The sequence below is a fragment of the Thamnophis elegans genome, chromosome 2 (genome assembly GCF_009769535.1).
Source record: "Thamnophis elegans isolate rThaEle1 chromosome 2, rThaEle1.pri, whole genome shotgun sequence".
Taxonomy (NCBI): domain Eukaryota; kingdom Metazoa; phylum Chordata; class Lepidosauria; order Squamata; family Colubridae; genus Thamnophis; species Thamnophis elegans.
Genome location: NC_045542.1, coordinates 83,807,640 through 83,829,455, shown reverse-complemented (window position 1 = coordinate 83,829,455; position 21,816 = coordinate 83,807,640). Strand labels below are relative to the sequence as shown.

General features: G+C 34.6%; 1 protein-coding gene across 5 annotated transcripts in view; it reads right to left on the bottom strand.

Annotated features, from left to right (window-relative positions):
• The window catches only part of RAPGEF6 (Rap guanine nucleotide exchange factor 6), a 148,578-nt gene that overhangs the window by 10,603 nt on the left and 116,159 nt on the right, over positions 1-21,816 (bottom strand). For 3 of the 5 annotated variants that reach the window (XM_032212374.1, XM_032212375.1, XM_032212376.1), the window contains 11 exons: positions 21,452-21,692; positions 19,188-19,571; positions 17,405-17,616; positions 16,590-16,713; positions 15,856-15,879; positions 11,746-11,966; positions 10,388-10,579; positions 9,711-9,845; positions 8,821-8,931; positions 3,711-3,936; positions 1,805-2,322 (listed from right to left, as the gene is read on the bottom strand). In XM_032212374.1, the coding sequence (XP_032068265.1) occupies positions 1,805-2,322; positions 3,711-3,936; positions 8,821-8,931; positions 9,711-9,845; positions 10,388-10,579; positions 11,746-11,966; positions 15,856-15,879; positions 16,590-16,713; positions 17,405-17,616; positions 19,188-19,571; positions 21,452-21,692 (2,388 nt within the window). The remainder of the gene's footprint in view (positions 1-1,804; positions 2,323-3,710; positions 3,937-8,820; positions 8,932-9,710; positions 9,846-10,387; positions 10,580-11,745; positions 11,967-15,855; positions 15,880-16,589; positions 16,714-17,404; positions 17,617-19,187; positions 19,572-21,451; positions 21,693-21,816) is intronic. The other 2 variants (XM_032212377.1, XM_032212378.1) reach the window with 1 other exon arrangement.

Sequence of the window (21,816 nt, the reverse complement as noted above, 5' to 3'; positions counted from 1 at the left end):
CCTTGATTCTCGGTCAGCGCCTTTACCATTAAACCAATGAGCTCTTTTTTTCTTTTGCTAGAATGTTGGTATTCCTGCTTTTATTTTTTCTTAAACAAAATTATTATTGATAGTTAGTTTTTTTCTTTAATTAACATAATGTCAGCAATTCTCTTCCCATGTGGCACTAGGAAATTTGGAACTCTTCATCAGCAGAAACCAGTATAGAATTTTTTGAAAACTAAACAAACTGGGATGCATGGAAAAAAGAAGATAAAAAAATCTAGGTGCTAGAACAGTATTTCTCAATTTCTCAATATTTATAGTCTTCTGTTTCATTTACTACTCCCTTTAACGGATGCTATTATTCTCTCACTTCTATTTTCAGAAGATTGTGGATCCATGCTGTCAAAACTGATTGACAAGCATGTGACCTGACAGGCAAAGGGTGCAAAAACAACCTAATATGGAAATCACCGGAAAAGTAGAGTAGCAAATAACAAATTGCCTAGGTAGGTCTGTTCAGTGAGGTATGCTTTTCAAAAGCACTTGAAAAGAAAGGCATTAGGTTTCAGGGAATTGGAAAACTTTCAACAAACAGAACTCTAGAAGAATTTTTTTGAAATACCTAAATTGCTTTCCCATAGCCATGCCATTGGGAAACTGGAAAGTAAGAAAGGCAAACATAGCTTTTCTTGCAGAATGTGAAAGGTACACTTTGGTACAGTGGTTATGATACTATGCAGCATATGATTCATTTAGACATGAGTTGAAATCTGAAATAAATATAGATGCGAAGACAGCATCTGGGAACAGAGACCATTGGACACTCAAGAAAACCACTTTTTTTTAAAGCACTGAGCACAATCTACTGTTCCTTTCTATGCATTCTTCCCATTATATCTGGCTTTCTAATGCCTTAAAATATCGCTTTCACATTCCCTTCCACGGTATATAGGCATGACTTATGTGACTGTAGAACTGCCATCTTCCAGAATGTGCCCTTTAAGAAAGGGTGTTCGAAAGAACCAGGGGACTGCGCTTTCTTAATTTACAAAGAGAAATAAATACATGGTATGTCCATGCCATAGTTAATCTTTTAATGTCTTCACTACAGATAATCTATTCTATGTTAATATCCAAGGACAACATTTTGAGTCAGTGCAAGGACAATAATTTCTTAAGTACCCTTTTGTCTGAAAGCAATGCTACAAATAGACAAGAGGATATTTTATGTGACATCTTTCATCCTCAATCAAAAAATGGAATTTGGCATGGAGTCTCTGCTTCTTCTCAAAATAGTTGTATCTACAATAATAGGTGTTTGATTGATGGCCAATATGACAAGCTTGGGAAATGATACATGAAGATGATTTCCTTCCTGTCTTGAAGGCAAGGCAAAAATGCGCGCACTGTCAAATTGCTGGAGAGAAAAATATCTCAACTGGATTCATCCATCACAAATTTTCTCCCCAGACTGGTGTTACCTTCGTGTGAATGGTTAAAAAAAATCAAATTCTTTAACAAAGAACTGCAAGAAATTTCTTATCAGAAAATATACAAAAAGTCCCAAAGTAACTACACAAGCTGTCTCTCTTCCCTGCCAATCAATAAATCATGCTGCCTATTATTTTAAATCCCATCCTTCCCCCAAGGAGATCTGGAGACATTCCAGCAGAGGACTTGAGTTGATTGAAGACATGTGTAGAAGAAAAACTTTTTAAATGCAAATTGGCCATGAGGGCTGTTGAAACATTCCTTAACAGCTCAACTACATAATATACAACAGCTGTGGAAACATGCACTGGCTTTTCATCATGCTTACCTATGAGGCCATGTTCTGTACTTGAAGTGACAGTTTTGTAAGCTGCGTCACTGCCTGTTTTAGTGTCCAAAACTTCAGCTTGCTCTGTTGTTAAGCTCTCCAGTCCTCTTCGTTTTATGGTCCCATAGTTTGTTTCGTGCATGTCTGACAGGGAAGTAGATGAAGCCCAGCTGTGCCGGGACTGGTCGAAGTCCATTCCAGTTTTGGGTTGCCGACTACTGTCTGAATTGCTGTGTGACTGCAAATGAGTCTCCTCAGGACAGCAGCTGGATGGCTCCACTTCAGCAATAGCCCTTTCTAAATGAGCATGGCGGTAAGAGTTTAAGAGGTCCCACCCCTTTTGGTTCTGTATGTTTTGAAAATTATCATGAGAGTTACTCGAACAAGAGGTCCAGCTTCCACGGCCGCTATCTGCTGCTTCTATTGTGAGGTGCTCATGAGACATCTCCTCGGTGCTCATGGAAGATGGGACAGGCAGCCCTCGGATCACTGGAGGTCTAGGCAACGGCCAGCTTAAACTGAAGACAGCATGAATGAGAAGGAAAATAAAATTGCTGTTGAAATAGCCATGCAAGCAAATCGATAGGGACAGAATCAGTGTTAAAATTGCAAAGTTTTATAGTTCAAAAGAGCAAGGAAATATATTTTGCATTTCCTTCAACATTGAAAAAATATTAACTGGATGTGGCAAGTCTTAATTATTGTTTGCCCAGGTATATCTAATAACAAGCTTGATCTATGATTTTCTTCTAGATAAAATAATTGTCCATTTCTGCCAAGTTTTTCCAAAGTCAGCAAATAGAGTTTATCTTTTTCCAGTGAGAACTAGTAATATTCATATATTCCTGTTTGTAAATAACAGAAATTTCAACATATTTATAAACTCATCTTTGTATTTAAAAGACATATAAACATTCCATTAGGGAATTAAACATTGGGATTTTATTTTATAAAATCCTTTGGTAAGGATTATGTTTGTTTTTTTACTTATACACTGCTCAGAGTCAGTTAGACAGTGAAATGGGTGGTACGTAAATTTGATAAAAAATATAAAATGTTCTTTGTCAAAGGCAGGGAATAATCAATAGAAATTAAAACATGGGGTTGTGCTGTGCTTCGAAGAATATTATGTGAATGTGCCTAGAATTTTGTTGAGAGACCAGAGCCACCAAAAATACTTTTAAGCTTTTAAAACAAGAGCCATTCTTCAGTCTTCTGCTGGCAGAAGCCATAACAAAAATAATCAGAAGGGTGACTACATATAATGGGCACATGCCTGGAAATGCATCTCTTCCTTGCATGGCCGAAATATGAAACAACTGGCTCCAATCACTCCATCATGTTATATCTAAAACAAACCCAAATCTTGTTAATACATTTGAAGCATGCTATTATCAGAGGGAATGTATTTAAATCTCACTTCCATGCATTTTCTCCCACTTATATTATTACACCAATTGAAGCTTTTCCAAATGGGGAGAATTCTAAATCCGAGGTTCTTTCAACAGAAACTTGCCCTTCTGAAGTGCTAAACGGCTTTTCAGCAGGCTAATAATCCCCTTGAGTGTGATGACACCACAAGCAGCAAATGACTTGAATGCAACATCTCAACGTTATGGCACACCAGTCAATTATCACCACCTGTCCGTGGGAAGGATCTCTTAAGAGGAGAGGAGGCAGGGAAGAAAGAGGCAAAGACCAATCCAGATGGACCTTTTCTTATCCTCCCACAGGGCCATTAAACCAAGGGCCATGGGAAAGACTCTAGAGATTTGTTAATTTATCTTAAACATCTGTTGTGAGATTTTCAACGTATAATTGTTCAAATAGCTTATAAGCTGCGTTTTTTTTAGTCCTCAAAGATAAGACTATCAATAACCATTCTGGAGGAAGAAATGATTCTTACCCAGAGCAAGACTGATTGTATTCAAGTGGTGGCTGAAAGGGCTCTCTCCTTTCCCCTGCCCCAACTGCGTCCATCACCATCGTCGGAGGCGGACATCTCTCATCCTGAAGGGCGGCAGTCATGGAGTCAGCAGAACAGTTGCTGACAATGCTGGATCGTGAGGAGATCTCACTATGGCTGGAATCGGAAAAATTCTCAGATTTGGCAGACGGGATCAGGGCATAGCCTAAACATGACACAAGAAGACAGCGTTGAGAGAAAACGTAATCACACCACCATTCAAAATAGTTTTGCTCGAGAAATAGTTTTTCACTGTTTCATCTCTTTTCTTACAAGACTTTCCGTCACTTGTTTTATATGAGTTCCTTTTGCTCAACGGAAAACAATAAAATGCGACAGAATGGAATAATTCCTTTATGAATTAATTTGATCGTTAAGAGACTAAAACTGTGTAACTTCTTTCACCGATCCGTTTCAAAGAGGCTATTATGTGCTAAACCAACCAGGACGTTCAAGGGCAGCAAGTACGGCTTCTTCAAAAGCTAGACAAACCCAGAAGAACCTTGCTTTCCAGCTGATCAAGTAAAAAGATACTGCAATCAAAAGCAATGAGCCAACTACAGACACAATAGAATCAAGTGCAGACACTTTTTCTGCAGGTTGAATGCCTTCTCCCAAAGAAGCAGTCCTGTTTGCGTAGTTACATGCTATGTCTCCTGCATTGCTTCTATTTAATTAACATATTAAATAATGACCTATTGATTTAGCTGTGCAAGTACAGCCTGAATTCTCTGCAAGTTTTGTTTCTCTGTATTTGCAAATACGGTAAAAGTTTGTTTTCTGAAAGATCAGATATTTAAGAAAATATCTAATTATATCGTTTTAATTTTGTTTCTCATTTAGCATAGGATAGGAATATTGGTCTAACATCTCATTTGTGATGAATTGTCTGCAACTCTCTTTTTCTGCTATGGGGACAATTATAGTTAACTGTTGCTTTATCAGAATTGACTTGAGATCTTCTACTAGTCTTTGGATGATTTATAATATGAGGGTTTCTTATTATCTATTATATTAAATATATACTTTTAACCCAATCCTCAGTTTCTGAAATGAGAAAAATGTGGTGAAGCTGGAAAACAAAAAACCAAATTAAAAATTGGTGTGGATCCAGCAAAATCCAAGGAAATAAATAAAAATGTGCACCCTTTTGGTGCCCTCTGATAAGAGCAGCAATTGTACATGTCCTATATTCAAAGCACCCTTCTTCCTGGTCACATGATTTGAGGCAGAACTGCTATTGGAGGAGTTGGAAAGAATTCTAGAAACTTTGCTTTGCCTGCTTTGCCTACTACATTGCCTATACAGTGTTCTATACATCGCTGTAAGATAATGTGTTTAAGGAGGTAATTATTCTTTACCAGCCTGAACTAAGAATTATACGGAACAAGAAAGGAATATAATATATGTGCAATAAGGAAAAATTAAACACAGTTATTATAGTTAATCTGAATGTCTACTTTTTCAGTAAGTTTAATTAAAAATAAATGGAGAGTGAAATATGAGCTACTTTTGTCTGTTTCCAGAATTCCTCTGGAATATCTGTCCTGGCATATAGTTATTTTTTGTGAATAGCAATAGCACTTAGACTTATATACTGCTTCATAGTGCTTTTACATCCCTCTCTAAGCAGTTTACAGTGTCAGCATATTGCCCCCAACAATTTGGGTCCTCATTTTACCCACCTTGGAAGACTGGAAGATGAAGATATCCGTTTACCTGCCAGTACAGGGAAAAAATAATCTCTCCCATGATTATCAATGAGTGTCAATTATCATTATATATCAACCTTAGAGCTGACTCACAGTATGTCACTGTGCAGGATTCCTACAAATTTAACCTCATTAAGTTTCAATCTTTTTAGTCTTTTGGACTATAAACGTTGAAGTTTGTATATTCTGTTCTGATCTTAGCTTTAAAAAGATCAGAATATGCAAGTTTTAACATTTGTATTCCATTTTTTAATTACTTAAACTGAATCTCGGGCAAAGTTAATCTCTTATTTGAGATAGCAGCTGAAAGCTGATTCAGAATTTAAGGGAAATTTCACAGTACCTACAACATATTTATAGTTTTGGCTTTAGCTGACATAACAGACTCTGAAGGTATAGAACAGGTGTGCCAAACGATTTCACTGAGGACCGCATTAGGGTTGTGTTGGACCTTGGGGGGGGGGTTGCTGGGGGAAATGTGGCCAGTTTTATATCACTTGTGTCGGGGGTGCCTATGGTGGCCCGAGCACTTTGCCAGTGAAAACGGGCTCCTGAGCTCCATTTTCAGCTAGGACGGCATCCTGCAACCCTTTACCAGCAAAATCAGAGCATGTGGCCCTCCTGAGTTCTATTTTCGCTGGCAGAGGCAACGTGGGCTGGGCCTTGGCTGTTTCCAGGGGGAGCCCGTGGGCCACATCTAAGTATCCAATGGGCCAAATCCAGCCCCCAGGCCTTGAGTTTGACACTCCTATATAGAATATGAGAGTCAAATATGAGCATAATAATTTGAATGTCTTTTCTTTTTTACATTAAAAAGGACAAACACAACAAGAGTTGCCTGACAGTGAGATGGGCAACACAAAAATTAAACAAATGAATTTGTTCAGTGATTCTGCTTACTGAGAAACAACCTAGAATATGAAGTTAAAATACCCTAATACCTAAGGACACTTCACGTTTCTCATAGTAAGTTTGTGTCTTCTTTGCTTATGTATGCAAATGCATATAGGTACTATATATCCTATTAAATATTGTTATTCCCAGTTTAGAATTAAAAAGACACTAGCTTATTTAACAAAACTAGCTATGACAAAGGAAAATACAACATCTATCACAGTGTTTCTCTTATTCAATTGTACTATGTTTTAAAAACATCTTGCGGGTTTCATGATTGCAGAAAACACCCCCCACAATATGTACATTATTTCTCCTTAATGCCTTTTAACAACCTTCTCCAGCCCAACATCCTCTGGATATGTTGCAAGAATTCACAGAACTCCCATCAACATGACCAATGGTTGTGATAAAGCAATGGGGAAGGGAAGGCTGCCAAATACTCTTCTTCACAAGTTTCTTTTTAAATTTGGGGTATATAATGAATTTGAATATTAAGTGGAAGCAATCACTAAAATAAGTTCTTCCCTAATATACTGTACTTGTGAGGTTTACAGATGAGATTTGTTCCCCCATTAAAAAGTAAACGAGTTTTCAAGTCAATCTCAACTCCTTATGGTTAAATTCATAGAGTTTTCTTGGCAGTATCGTAAGAGTTCATTTGCTTCGGTATTCATTTGGCTGAATTTTCAATTCCTGAGTCCATTAACCAAGACGAACTCTTTTCAATAGTTGAAATCAATCAACTAAGCTCAACTATATGCTATATCCTACCAAGGTAATGAACATTTATATAATATTTCATCTGTTGTCTCCGAAGGACTTAATGACTCTATACAATGGTCTGGTAATCTCAAAAATTAAATTAAATTAATTTATTATAGCCAAATATCAAAATCTTCTAATTTTAAGAATATTTATTAAAGTAAAACATTGATTGATCATGACTGAGCTATTCAAGTAAAAGTAACATTACTTAAAAGGAAATATATACATTTACAATAGTTATTTGGCTGATGCTGATATGCAGTTTAATATCTATATAACTAATATTTGTATGTATTCATTAAAATTATATTTAGGATGTGAAATTAAATTATCTGATTATGCAAGTTTTGCAAAAATATTATTTAAAAGTAAATAATCTATAACTGTATAAATTATGCTCTATAAATTACACATTACTTCAAAGACATGCATTTAATATAAATAACTGTATATTTAGCATACCATACTGATGTTATAATAGCAATTATAGTTTATGAAGTTTTTAAATATACACAACTGAATTTTTTTCCTCTTAGTAAACTGCAAAGAACAATCTGAATCTGTATATTATAACTAACTGGGATTCTAAACAAAATATGAAAAGTGACTGATCCGTGCTTAAGTTTTTGAAAATTCCTTGGGCTTCCTTTGGACTTCTTTCCAAGTAAATAATAGACACAAGCAAACAGTAACACTTAAATTCTCTACTCAGATTTTATGTTTACAACTTTAAATGTTTCAAGCAGCTTAGCACTGCACTGTTTTATTTATTTTGCTAATATAACTGCAATCTGTGTTAATTATCTTCACTAATAGAACTGTACATATATTTTTTTAAAAACTGCTTCATGGAAGTAACTAGCTATGAGACAAAGCAGCCACACCATTATTATCTCAAGTGAATGAATTGCATATGATGTCATATGAATGACTAAGGGCTAGAAAGAATGATAGTAAAAGCATATTTAAACTGGAATGTTATGTAGCCTATTAATTGTTTATTGACTGTTTGCCTATACACAAAGCTAACCAAGCTCCATGAACAGAAAGTCAGAATCTGATACTTAAGAAGGGCTAAGCTTGGTTTCCTAAAAGACAGCTGGAACAATTAGTGCTCAGAGATCACCATCAGAATTTGTGGCATGTTTTTTTTTCCTAAATCGCCCACAGAGGCGAATGCTCCCCACTTCTACTAATAAATTCAAACTCAAAGTGAACAAGATATAGAAAAAAAGGGGTTGGGGGTGGGAATGAGAACGATAAACAAAATATTTAACATCTATGAGTGCACAGCAATGCCATGAGCTGAATTGACATGGCTTGTCATATTGTCTTCCTTCTTTTCGGTCTGAACTGTGGACACAACCACATCAGTGAGCTACTGTTTCCATGGTCGCTGACTGTATGCTCCTCGATACTGGGCCTGTCCTTTTGCTTCTCACTTCTATCCCTCTCTCGTGTGCATGCTGGCTCCATACGAAAGGTGAATGCTGATCTTTCCCTGGAGATACTTCTTTCCCTGAATCTTCCAAAGGGGGACCCCATTCTTTTCCTGGCTTTGTACAAAGGCTCCGGCTTGCCTCTATCCTCCTCACTTTCTCGCTTTTCGATACTGACTGATCTTTCTGCTGTCTTGCTAGTCATCTGCTGGATTTTCTTTTGCAAATAAGCCCCACCTATTCCATAGCTGCGATGTCCACTGTTCTTGTTGCTTGTTTCACTTGCAAGAGAGGAAGACGAACCAGACAGATTAAGCTGGCAGTTTTCAGACCTCTGTGAGTTACTAACTATAAAAAAAAGAACATATAAAATAAATCACATAAACTGCTTTTCTTCAATATATATATAATATTACACTTGGATAAAGTACAGAAGGATATATACTCCTGAATTATAGATAATGATTAAACTGTAGATGCTTCATTAGTTAAAGGACAGATAATCTAATTTTAGTTCTGTAATGAAATGCTAATCAGTGTAGGAGCTACTTTTGTCAAACAAAGTCTATTCTTAAAGGAGAAAATTCTGACAACAAAAAATAATAATCAGTCAACAAACATAAAATAGTAACCTCAGAAACATAAGAAAATAAACTAAAACACAAGTTTATGGAGACAAATTCCAGCAGAAGTAAAGTTTTGCGAGTTCCAATGAAATGAAACTTGCCAACTAAATAGTCAAACAAAAAATATACACAAAGTTCTCTGGCTTTTATTAAATGTAATCATTTTTAAAGCACACAGAAGAACACAGCAGTTTTGGAAGGATACTGCAATCAATAACAAATGTGTCTGTAATTAGGAATTTATCCAAAGCATTAAACTCTGAGCACAATCATAAAGTATTTTGGGCACTATTTTAAAATACTTTAAACACATTTAGATACTATACACAATAAGCTTTTCATAAATGTATTAAGAATGAACAAATACAGTAAATGTATTTTTACTGTGTTCTCCACAGTAAAAATATGGCTGAATATAAATGCCTAAAATGCCTTGAATGTACCGAAGAAGGCAAAGTCAGACCAACTATGATGCAGTCTCAAGACTGAGAACGCTCTTACCTTTGCGTGGAGATTCCTGAGGGGAAGCAGGAGGGCTGGAATGCAACGATGATGCCACAGACATGTCATCTTCTGTGTGCTTTTTACTGCTTGGTTCTTCAGATAAACTAAGTGACTTTTGAGGAGAACTTGCACCTATGGATGAAATATTTACGCTTATAATCTAGCCTGGAATATTCCTACTAATGATTGTTTTGTTTCATTTTGTTTTCCCAAGATACTTTCAATGATTTTTGAATTTTTGGACTTTGTTTTTCTTTTAAGACATTTCGCTACTCATTCAAGAAACTTGTTCAGTTTCTTTGAAATGTATTCTAGGAAGAACGAAGTCCAATTGCCTTTTGAAAAAACACCTTTGGGACAATCATGACCTGGATGACTGAGAATCTCCATAGATATTCAAGGTGATTTGATGATTATTTCTGGATATCATCTATAAACCTCTTTTCCTAGAATCAAGATGCATTTCAAGTCCAAGAACTCAGAAAACTCAATGCAGATTAAAACTGCAGAGGTTAAGACTTACAAACTGCAAGTTTAGATTCAACTTTGATCAGAGTTGAAAGACTTTCCTTTTTTTAATTCTATGTTATGTTTTGATATAAGGTTTTTTTATAAATATATATTTTATTGTGTGTATGAACCACCAAAGAGAACAATGTAGAAAAAATACTCACTAAAAACGACATGGTCTTTTACTGGTCCTTTTTTCCGAATGGGGTACAGATTAACTGCTGGAACTTGAAGAACTTGACTCATTCTGTTTTGTTGATGTAAGTGGGCTTTTGTGGTTTGGCCAACGGACCTCAGTGGCATCGGAGACATCTCTGATGCTTTTGTACCTCGTCTTTCACTTAAATTTTTTGTCACTGACATTGGAAAGAAAAGGAATATCACAATTAAAATATTAAATGGGATGCTATTGAAATACTAAATGAGTGGAGTATCTCTTATACAACAAGCTATGCCATCAAAATTAGGAGAATATAACACAGCTATGATTAATTGGCATTCCACAGATGGCTATAGGTCCACACCCCTATAACTAAATCTAAATCCAGTTTCCTGATCTGAATGCAAAACTAAGGAATATACTTATTCCTCAAAAGGTATACCCATAATTCCACTGGGTGGCATACTCAACTCACAACAAGTTATTGTATTTCATTTTTCATTACTGTTTTACCAGTACGAATTGAATTCTACATTTGTTGCTATGCTACCAGGAACAATAGATTCCTCATGTCCTCCTTATTCCTAAGAGACTAAGGTTTTAACATTAGAAGAATAAAACTATAGCCCCAGGTATTCAGTAAATTAAAGACTTGGTGTTACTGCAAATTATGAAGACATTGCTAATAAATATGGAGCTTACATGGATAACTACAATGAAATAAAGAATATAATCACCCTTTACTGAACTTTATACAAATAGCACAGCATCAAGCAAGGTCCATTTCCAAGAAAACGGCTAATAACCATGTAATGCTTGATGGTCTGTCATTTGTATAAAACTAAGTAATTTCTAAAATTAAGTATCAATTGTGCTGTTCTTCATATATAAGAACTGAAAACTGCATTTTGGAATTAATTACCAAATATGTGTAAGCTTTATTATTAATGTAATATACATCAATGCATTCTAAATGTCTATTGTAATACTATTTACATATTAAATCTATGTTAATAAGAAATCTATTTTTTTCCATTTTGCATTATAAAGGTATAATTAATGTTCTTTTGTGATGATATTTCATCCTTTCTTTTTCTTGGCATTCATACTTTTATTATTCCTTAATTCTGCAAAGTGCTAACTTGGCAATAGTCCAATGTACTAAGAGAATTTTGGCAAACACAAAGATTACTAGTAAAAAGAACCTTTTCAATTTTATGCAAACTCAATCAAAAGTCAAATAATTACATGATAATACAGATCAGGTCTTTTCGGAAAATTCTGTATAACATCCTGTTTTAAATGACTTGCATATTTATTTAGTGAAAACATCGCCCCTTTCAAACTTTTTTTTTAACTTACAAGTGCTGTATGTAGGCTCACACTGAAGTGACATTATCTGGATTTTTTCTTCATCTGTTTCCACATTTAGGTTGGATAAGTATTGTTTGACTTTCCTTGCCATCTGAGCATCTTCATACAACTTCTTTGCATTTAAAAGAGAGCTGCGCCGAGCACGTTTTTTGTGAGCCCCTCCTTGAACATCCAACATGTTTGAATTTGTGCTACCCTGACTCAGTGACCTGAAAAATAAGACAGCCATTATGTTTTAACTTTGCTTTGATTATGAAGAATCAAAGCAGAAAACAGAGGCAAATGTTCTTCTATTAAAAGCGCATGCTGATGTCAAGTTAAAAAGAGATGAAATGTTAACACATTGGTTACAAAGTAACTCACAAAACAGGTAACAGAATCCAGAAAAACATATTAAATAAAGAGTGTAATAAACAAAATTGGGCAAAATACGACATAGGTTCCTTCTAGTGAATGAAGCCAGGGTCCTTTCAGACTTGAACTGAAAACTTAAATATGGAGTTAAGTATATAATGGAAGATGACTTTTTCTAAATTCAGTGATAATAAAAGTAATCTGGCCCAGCAGTCTGAAGTAAGTACAAAATGATTATTAACCATATTTCTTTTCCATTCTGTTACTGAGCTTGAGAAATTGAAAGGACAATGTACTATAAACATTATCATTTCAAAAATAAGGAGAAATGTCTTCATATTACATTCACTTGCTTGTAACAATATTCTGCATAACAGAACATTGGTTCAGTATTCTTAACATCTTTATGAACAAACTAAACGGTATCGCTGTCAAGAAAGATTAATTTGACAGTTTCCCGAGACTTGCGATAATTTACTACTGCTATACTGCTATTTCTCAAAGGAAGCAAACATATTTCCTGGGATGAACAGATTTATGTATGAAAGACCTATGTGTACTACTGGACAATCTTCTTTGTTATTTTATGCCAGTTTTCAAGCTTGGAACTGAAGACTTTGCGTTGAAGTTCAATGGAGGAAACTGCTGGAGAGAAAGTAAATACAATGCCCCTCAGCTACATGAATGGATTATGATTTGTGCTTGAATAATCAGAGCATGTTTTGTCATGAACAATTTTACTTATTCTCACTGTATTTAAAATATAATATGGACAACTGTGAATATAAACAAGTTGTATTACTTTTCAAGCCATGTACTTTCATAATTCCAATCCTCCACTTTTTTATTATAAAGTACAACTGAGATTTCACTTTCATCAGTTTAAACAATATGACTAACATTAAATAAAGTAATAATACTTGGCATGAGCTGCGGTAACATTGATTCCCTACCAGCAACGCCTACATTCTTTAAAAATAAACTATACAACATGAAACTTCTTCAACAAGATCCTGAAATTCAGCAAAGGGCTTTGCTAGTACTTGCAGAGGGCAACAGGCCCTATTTGTATGGCAAATATTTAATGTTTAATATTCTCTTCTATTAGTGTTGAATGTTCTTTATATTTTTTCTAGCAAGAGTTTGAAAAACACACGTTCATCACTAAATTAAAGTCATCTATTCCAAGATGTCATTAAAGTCATCTATTCCAAGATGTCAAATAAACAGTAATTTAAAACTATCAACATATATTTTAAAGAGGGCATAGATACAAACATTTCACAATAAAAAAAGATGAATCTGAAGTTTTTCTTCCTTTTTTTAAAGGCAAGAGAAAAAAATCAATAATGGGTGTTCTGGTAAGCTGTCGAAGATCTCTAAATTACAATACAGGAATGAAGAATGATTTAGAAACTCTGTCATACAATGCAATAGAAGGAGAGAAGTAAAACTAAATAATGATTGATTTCTAGAATGTAAAGCTGAAAAAGCTGAAAAAAGGAGAGGAGCAAATATCAGATTCTAAAATGTGAGCTTGAGATCAAATGAGAATCATTTCTTGTTCATTTTGATAAAGGCTATTAAAGTTTCAGATGTACTCAGACTCCTTATAATCTCTCTTTTAATATTTCTGAAAAGAAAAAAAATAAGAACTAATTTCAAAGCTATAACTATTTCAAACTGATGCTACATACAACGTATGCTTCACAATCTTCTGTGGAAGATAGCCATTTATTATTTTCTGATATGCTTATACAATTCAAAGTTAAAATATATAATATTAAATACAGAGTGTAAATTCATCAACCAAAATATCTTATCTGCATGAAAGAGATTTTCAAACTTTGGAAGCATTTATACCAGCACAGCAGTATTTCAATGGCATATCCTTTAAAATACTTGTGCTGAACAATAAAACACTGGAAGATTTTGTAAAGGTAAAAGATACATTAATTTGAACTATGGGAAGGAAAAAAAGGATATTGAATTAACAAGCCATACAAAGTTAAGTTAATACACAGAATGGAGAAATGGGTTTAAATAAATGCAAAATTATAACATTATGAAAACCGATTGCTAATTTATTAACATTAGAAAAAGCAACAGGTTTAGAATGTTGCACACATTTTTCAAAAGGAATTTCACAAACCACAAGCTGAAAAGGTGAAACAACTAATAATAACATCCAAGATTATAAACCAATTTACCTGAATGACATAGATACATTAAAGATATATTTTAACAGTTCGCCAACTGAAAATTGGCATAGGTATATTTCTTAAAACAATCATATTATAAAGCTCATGTTCTTTGTTTTTTGCAAAGTAACCATTTATACTGGTTGGAAGGAAATGGGATTTTGTCTCTTGTGTTCCTACTCTAAGCAATCAAGAATAAATAACTATTCATTCTCTGCAACACCTTCACCTGTCCCTGTGGGAACAGAAAGTTCCAAGTTTAAAATACAAATAATCTAAAGGAAGTTCTCACTATATTATACATTATTTCTTATTATTTATATATTTGTATCCCACCTTTATTATTTTTATAAATAACCCAAGGCGGCAAACATATCCAACATAGTTTCGTCCTCCTATTTTCCTCACAATATTTTGAGAGGAGTTGGGTTGAAAGAGAGAGTGACTGGCTCAGAGTCATCCAGCTGGCTTGCAAAACTAAGGCAGAACTAGAACTCAGAGTCTCCTGGTTTCTAGCTTAAGCACTAGACCAAACTGACTATTATTCTTTGATGCATATCCAGATGGTCTTAGTACAGGCCTCATTACATACTATTGTGTCACGATAACAAAAAGACTGCAGTATATTGGTCTGGTCACTGCATCATTAAATATGACTTCAAGATGTGGTGTACTTTATGTTTTTGCTACTTATATAAAGATGGAAAGAAAATGAATCTTAGTCCCTAAATTCACACATCTAATAGATTGGAGCTGATTCTGTTTCCATGAATAACACAGCTGAATTTCATAAATAATGCCAAATTCTATGTACATGAATATGGCATTTCAGATATGCTGAGTGCAAATACATTAGGAAATAAATTTATTGTGTCTTATTGGAATTCCTTTGTATTAACAGGATCACTTCCATAATGGGCATGGTTAAGCTGTAGCTAAACTTCCACAGAAGTTTGAAATACTGATGAACCCAGAGCTATACATGGCTTCTGAAGATACTTTTCTTAATCTGTGGGAATTGGGCATCTCTCAACTTCTATACAGGCCATTCCTGGCACATTTCATGGCAACAACATTTAGTCATTCCTTTTCCACTCCTAAACATTAAGCAAGCTTATTTTTCAAAGAAATTATAAGCTATGGAATTTCTCTAAAGTTCTGACATGTGTGTATCTGCTAGATATCCATTAACAGACATTTGTAAATGTGTGGTCCGTGTTTTATAAAATCTTCAAGCAACACTTAAAATAAATCAGGTGTCAATAAAGACATTTTATCTGAGTCCAAATTGAGTAAATTTCAAGGACTTTAAAATAAATAAAAACACTAAGATTTGCATATAATTTTGATTTTATTAATGTGTGGGTTCCAATTTGTCATCATAAACCTGTGTTATCTTAAATTTGGAAATAGTTAGAACAAAGTATTGCAGGGTTAATAAAATGCATGCTGTTGTTGAGGTGCATGCATTAATGATGATGCAGAATGTTAAAAGTTGCATAATTTTGCTTTAAGTCTTAGTTGCATTAATCTCTGCACTTACCCCAAACTCCTCCACCTCTTCTTCCTGTAACCAAGAGCCATATACAATGAAGCATGTATTTAAAAAAAGAAAGCAAAAGGGGGAAAATCACAGTTGAGAGTCAGAAAGGAAAAGGATGTAGACAGGAAAAATAAATGAAAATTTTGATCAGGTAAAAACACTTTTCAAACCAGTAAAACAATTTTTTACAATGGAATACAGAGACAAAACTTGTTAGAATACATGGTGAACACAGAACACACAAAAAACAAAGATCTGGGCTTCAAAGACCATGTTTGGGGAACAGGACAACAGGCAGAGGAGCTTCCAGCTAAATGTGGGTATAGTTTTCTAGAAATAGTCCCCTTTTTATCTATTTTCATATGTAGAAGATTCAAAGCTAATGAACACTATCTGTTTAATGTAATTTTAGACCCAACCCAATAAATAAAATATTGAGTTACAAATTTATCAATTTAAAAATGATTTAATTTAGATATGCTGAGTTATGGTCTAGTTTGTGCAAGATAGACTCCTAATCTAAAATTTTATATACTGTAATATATCAAACATAAAAAAAGATTTATTAGCTATATAAGCATTTCAGACCTCAAGGCAAGTATTGAAAATTAACAGAACATATGTTTGCTTTCTGTTCACATTTACATAACAAATGAAATTAAACAAAAGATAAACATGGAAGTACAAACATGCAATTATTTATATTCCACACTTTTCTATGTCTAATGCCATACCTTTGTCTGAACATCACAGCAGGATCCATATTAGCAGAAGTCATTCTGACCACCTGGCGTATCTCTTTAGCAATCATTCTCAGTTTCTCAAAATTTACCAAACCATCCACCTTTGAATCATTTCCTGTACAATTAAAATATGTGGGGAAAACATTTAAGATTTTTGAACATACTTCTGAAGCTGTCAAGTTAGTTCTTTTATGTATCGCAACACATTATTACATGCTAATATCCTTGAACGCAAGCAAGACGTTGCAAGAAGCTTTAAGACAAGGGAGAGGTGCCTATCATAATCCCCAAATATCCACACCTATTTTTTTTAAACATCAGTAGTTGTCAGCAAAAAGAACATATAACAATAGATCTAAACCGCCTTTGAATTTTCAATAATAAAAGAAACTGATTGCAAGGGAGTTATCTTAATTTCTACCACTGCTTGTTATTTTGGGAAAGCGATGTTTATTTTTCCTAGAATTTTCAACTTTTTCAGTCTGAGAATCGATTCTTAAATACAGATCCAAATCCAAGAAACATTTTTTAAATTACATTTGGAAGCCGGGCGGAATAAAAGCTTAATAAACAATAGTAAAATATTTGCTTATCCCAAGTCATTGGGAAGGACTCAATAGGTGTACAAAAATAACAAATCTAATCTAAACAACTACCTGATTATGTGACTAAGTATAATATATTCCATAGGTAAGGTAGGCCTCTACTCATAGTGGAAAGGTGAAATTCATTTTTGGTGGGCCAGAGAGCTTTAAAATAAAAATAACTGAATGCACTTTATTTTTAATGTGTGTGTCCAGACTTACCTTCATGTAGAAATGTAATATCTTTCTTAACCACTGGGAATAGTGGAATAATTGGAGGCTGCATGCTCTGACTGCTAAGGATATTGCGATACTTTGCCATGTTCCTAGATGGATCAAAAAGATCCTGAAGGTCTCTAAGGTGTTTTTCATATTTGCTTGGTAACTTTTCCCATGTACCTCTGAGTCGAGCCACTGGTGCCAGATTAAGACCACTGCAAGAAATAATTCAATAGTTAGTATTGTACTGATGTGCTTTATCAAATCACATATTTTAAAGACTGATGTGCTTTATCAAAAACATATCCTTTTAAAACAGCAACATTAACAAAAGCATAGGTGCTCTAACTGCTTTCTATGGGACAGCCAGCAACTCGTACATGAAAAGGATTTCCTATAAAACTACTTACAGAAACCCCTCTGAGCTTTGAGAAAACTACTTCTTGCACAATAGCATCTTACTTAGATGTGATTTTGTAATTTTAGATCTTGCAATATGATGGAGCACCACCATAATGTAACAAAACCATTCTCTTTTTTCCTTACATCTCTGCAGTGGAAGATAGATTTCCACCTCAAACTGCAGTTAGCATTACACTGGAGGTGATAAATAATAGCTATAGCGAGACTGGATTAAGCAGATATTCTGGATAGCCTTAAAACTCTTATCAAAGTATTATTATTATTTTATTCCTTTGAGTCAGTTTGGATTCTTGACAACTGCCTGGACAAGTTCCTGCAGTTTTCTTGGCAAGGTTTTTCTTAGCAGTGGTTTGTCCTTGCCTTCTTCTTAGGGCTGAAAGTGACTGGCAAAGGACACGTAGCTGGCTTTGTGCCTAAGACAGAGCTAGAATTTACAGTCTCCCAATTTCTAGCCTGATGCCTTAACCAATACACCAAACTGGCTCTCCTAACAATGTACTACTTTATGATTTAAAATAGTGACAAAACTGTGGCTCGTAATCTCTGGAATACTTAATCATATTGGCAGTATTTATCTATAAATAATTTCTACCAAAATAAAAAACTTAAGTAGATATGATTGTTAATATTTTCAAATACAGAGATCCTTTTGAGTCAAGCTCAACTGTTCAGGATTACATGGACATGTCCGTTTTCTTGGCAATAATATGGAACTTGTTCTGGGATTCCCCCTCCCCTTCTCCCCCAGTTTCCAAGTCTAGCCCACAACCCCACTACAGAAAGTGCTTGGATTGCCATGGCAACTGGGACTGGAATTTCTATTGCCAATTGTTGCAATGGTAAAGTGCAATATCACATGACTGCAACGTTCAGCAATGGAAATCCCAACATTCTCAGTTGCTGTCATAATTCCAGAAGCACACCAGTCATTAAACAAGAAGAGGAGAGTCCTATGCAAGGAGCATTGGGGAGAGAACAGGATGCGTAGGTGCTACAGGTGGATGCTAAGGAGTGTGGGCAGGGTTTCAGGGGCCACAGGCTGGCACCATAGAGCACAATCAGGCCAACAGGAGCTGCGGGCAGGCATCAGCCAACTCCTGAGGCTATTACTGTTTGAGAAGTAAAAATTAAACAAAAACTGTTAGAGACATGGATTTCTACTCCATGCATCTAAGTATCCACAACTAAATTTTAAAAAAGCTAAAATTTCACTAATAGCACTAATAATAAATAAATATTTAGGTATCATGTTCATTATAAGTCTGCAAGTAACTTTTCAGTTTGTTGGATAAAGTCTATGATCTTCTATATTCCACTTGCAGTTTCCTGCTCCTTTTTTATTTTTTAAAAGAAAATAACCAACCTAATAACAGCAAACATAGAGTTGAAATTCTTGCATTCTCTGCAATGAAGAGCGATTTTTATGAAATGTTTTACAATCTTCATCCTTTTCAGCTGATTTGTTTCAGATAGAATTTCCGTAGCAACCCAAAACGTTTCTTGATTAATAACATCCTCAAATTGTTTCAGGTTAGTATTTCCTGTTTTAGAATACAGCTTATATAATTCATCAATATACTCGGTAGGCTCAATGTTTCGAAACAATTCAAAGTCTCTCATTGAAAGCTGAGTAGCCACTTCAATAGTACTCAGCTGTAAAAGTGAGATTAGGCTCTCTCTTAGCAATTCTTGAGCATCTTCATCTGAACACAGAGTCTCCGTTTCCATATTATTTTTCAAATAATACCTAAAAATACAGTGAGAAGCATATATGATTTAATAGAGTTAATACCTTTGCAGAATTCTAGTCCAATGTAATAAGCTAAATAACACTGAAGAAACTGCCTCTATCAAAGACAAAATATTTCCTTTTCACCCTGCTGCTCTCAATATCTCTTTAAAATTACTGTGGTTAGATGCAGATTTGTAGAATGAGGAAAAGGATAGGAGAAAAGTTCATTAATACAAATGGAGAGATTAGGTATTTTTGCCCATTACTCCTCATTACCAATCACAAGGCTTTTATATAAATTTCTCATATAAAGTATGATTGACCTTCCACAAAAACATCGTTAAATGTCTACACCATCTTACCATGGCTGCATTCATTCTCTAAGAGTTTCTTCTAAAGCAGATTTTTCAATTTTCCCAGAAACCATGTTCCTTTTTGGAGTGCATTAGTGTACAATCTTAAGGTTAGAGCTAGGTTAAGTCAATATTTTTTATCTCTGATATAGTATTTCTCAGCTATTATGTTGTTCTTGTGATTTTTATACTTCATATTATGAGCTATCTATATTTTAATTATAAAATACCTGTTTTAAAATATATGTTTTATTTCATTTTCATTTTCAATTTATACAATCACTTATATACTGTGCGATTAAAGAAACAATAAACACAACTCTTCCAAAATACAAAACCAACATAACACTTCAACCCTCCATACACCCTTTCTTTCTCCCCCTCCAACTTTCATTTCTCCCCTTCAGCATTCCCCTCCTCTACTTCCCCTCCCCCTCTAACGTTCCTTTCTCCCCCTCCCTCCATCTCACCCTCCTTCCATTCCCCTCTCACTCCCTCTCTACTCCTCCCTCTTCTTTCCCTCTACTCCTCACTTCGGTGTATTTCTGCTATTCATTAGTATATTCAATTTGTATTTTGTACTAAAATTGAAAGAAAAAAAAGAAAAAAAAGGAAAATAAAAGAAAGAAAAGAAGCAACAGTATACAAGTGCATTCTTGTTGTTTTGAAAATTGAAACTATGTTTCCCCCCTCCCTCCTCCCCCCCTCCCCCCTATGATCCCCCCTCCCTACCCCCCTTCAGACTTCCCAGATCCCATACCCGTCTTAGCTTTTTATCAAACACAGTCTAGAGTATATTAAAACCAAGTACATTGAAGGTTAAGAGATTAAAAAAAAGGAAAAAAGAAGGAAATAATAAAAAAAAGAAGAAGAAAAGGAAAAATCAATAAACTCTTTACTTTGAGCTCAGCTTCCCATCATTATTAAGACTTGAACAATGTGCATCATTCCTAATCTCAGTTAATTAATTGCTTGCAGGATTTCAAACTGTATTGAAACCAAACAAGTTAACCAGATAGAATTCTTCTCTAGCTAGGGCCTTATTTCTTTATCTAAATATCTGTCTGGTTCCAAACCTTTAATTTGTCCCTTTTATAAACACATCTCAAATTCTTCTCTCGGTTTCCTTATCCAACTCTTCTCGTCCTGCCTCTATCCGTGTCCATATACATACATATAGACATATATATGTATATACACACACATATACATACACATACATATATCTTATTTTCATCCATACTCCTCTCATATATGCTCCGCCTTCCTACAGACTCCCTGGGTGTATCCTTCCAGGCATTATAATCAAATAACAGTTTATACAAAAATCAATTTACTTTCTATCTCAAAATAAGCTCTAATTCAACCTCTACTACCTATAAAATACCTGTTGATGTAACTTTTTATTTTTTGTTTACTTAACATAATCTGGCAACTATGTAGCAAATCAAAGGCAATAAAATCTGTTTACAGTAAGAAATAAGAAATGCTGCCTCTTTTTAGCATTTCTTCTCTATCCCCATTGCAAAATGAAATATTTACCTCCCATTGAGCTGAATTCGGTCTGCTAACTTTGAGAACTGGTCGGGAAGCCTTCTCTGTTTGATGACTCCTTCAGTGCTCACAGAAACTTCACACAGAGAATAAGTCTCTGGGGTTCCTGTCAAATTGAATTCATGTACTGCGTGGCTTACAACTTCTTTTGCTGTAGTGTCTTTGCTGATGATAATGTAACAACTCTGTTGATCAGCTTTGAAGACTCTTATAACCTGATCAGGAATGTCTGAGATTAAAACAGAAGAGTTAACACATTAACTTATTTCCATGGATAATGTATTAGTTCTATTTTTAATTATACATATTTCTTTTTTAGCCTTTATAGAAAACTGACTTGCAATAAAATACTT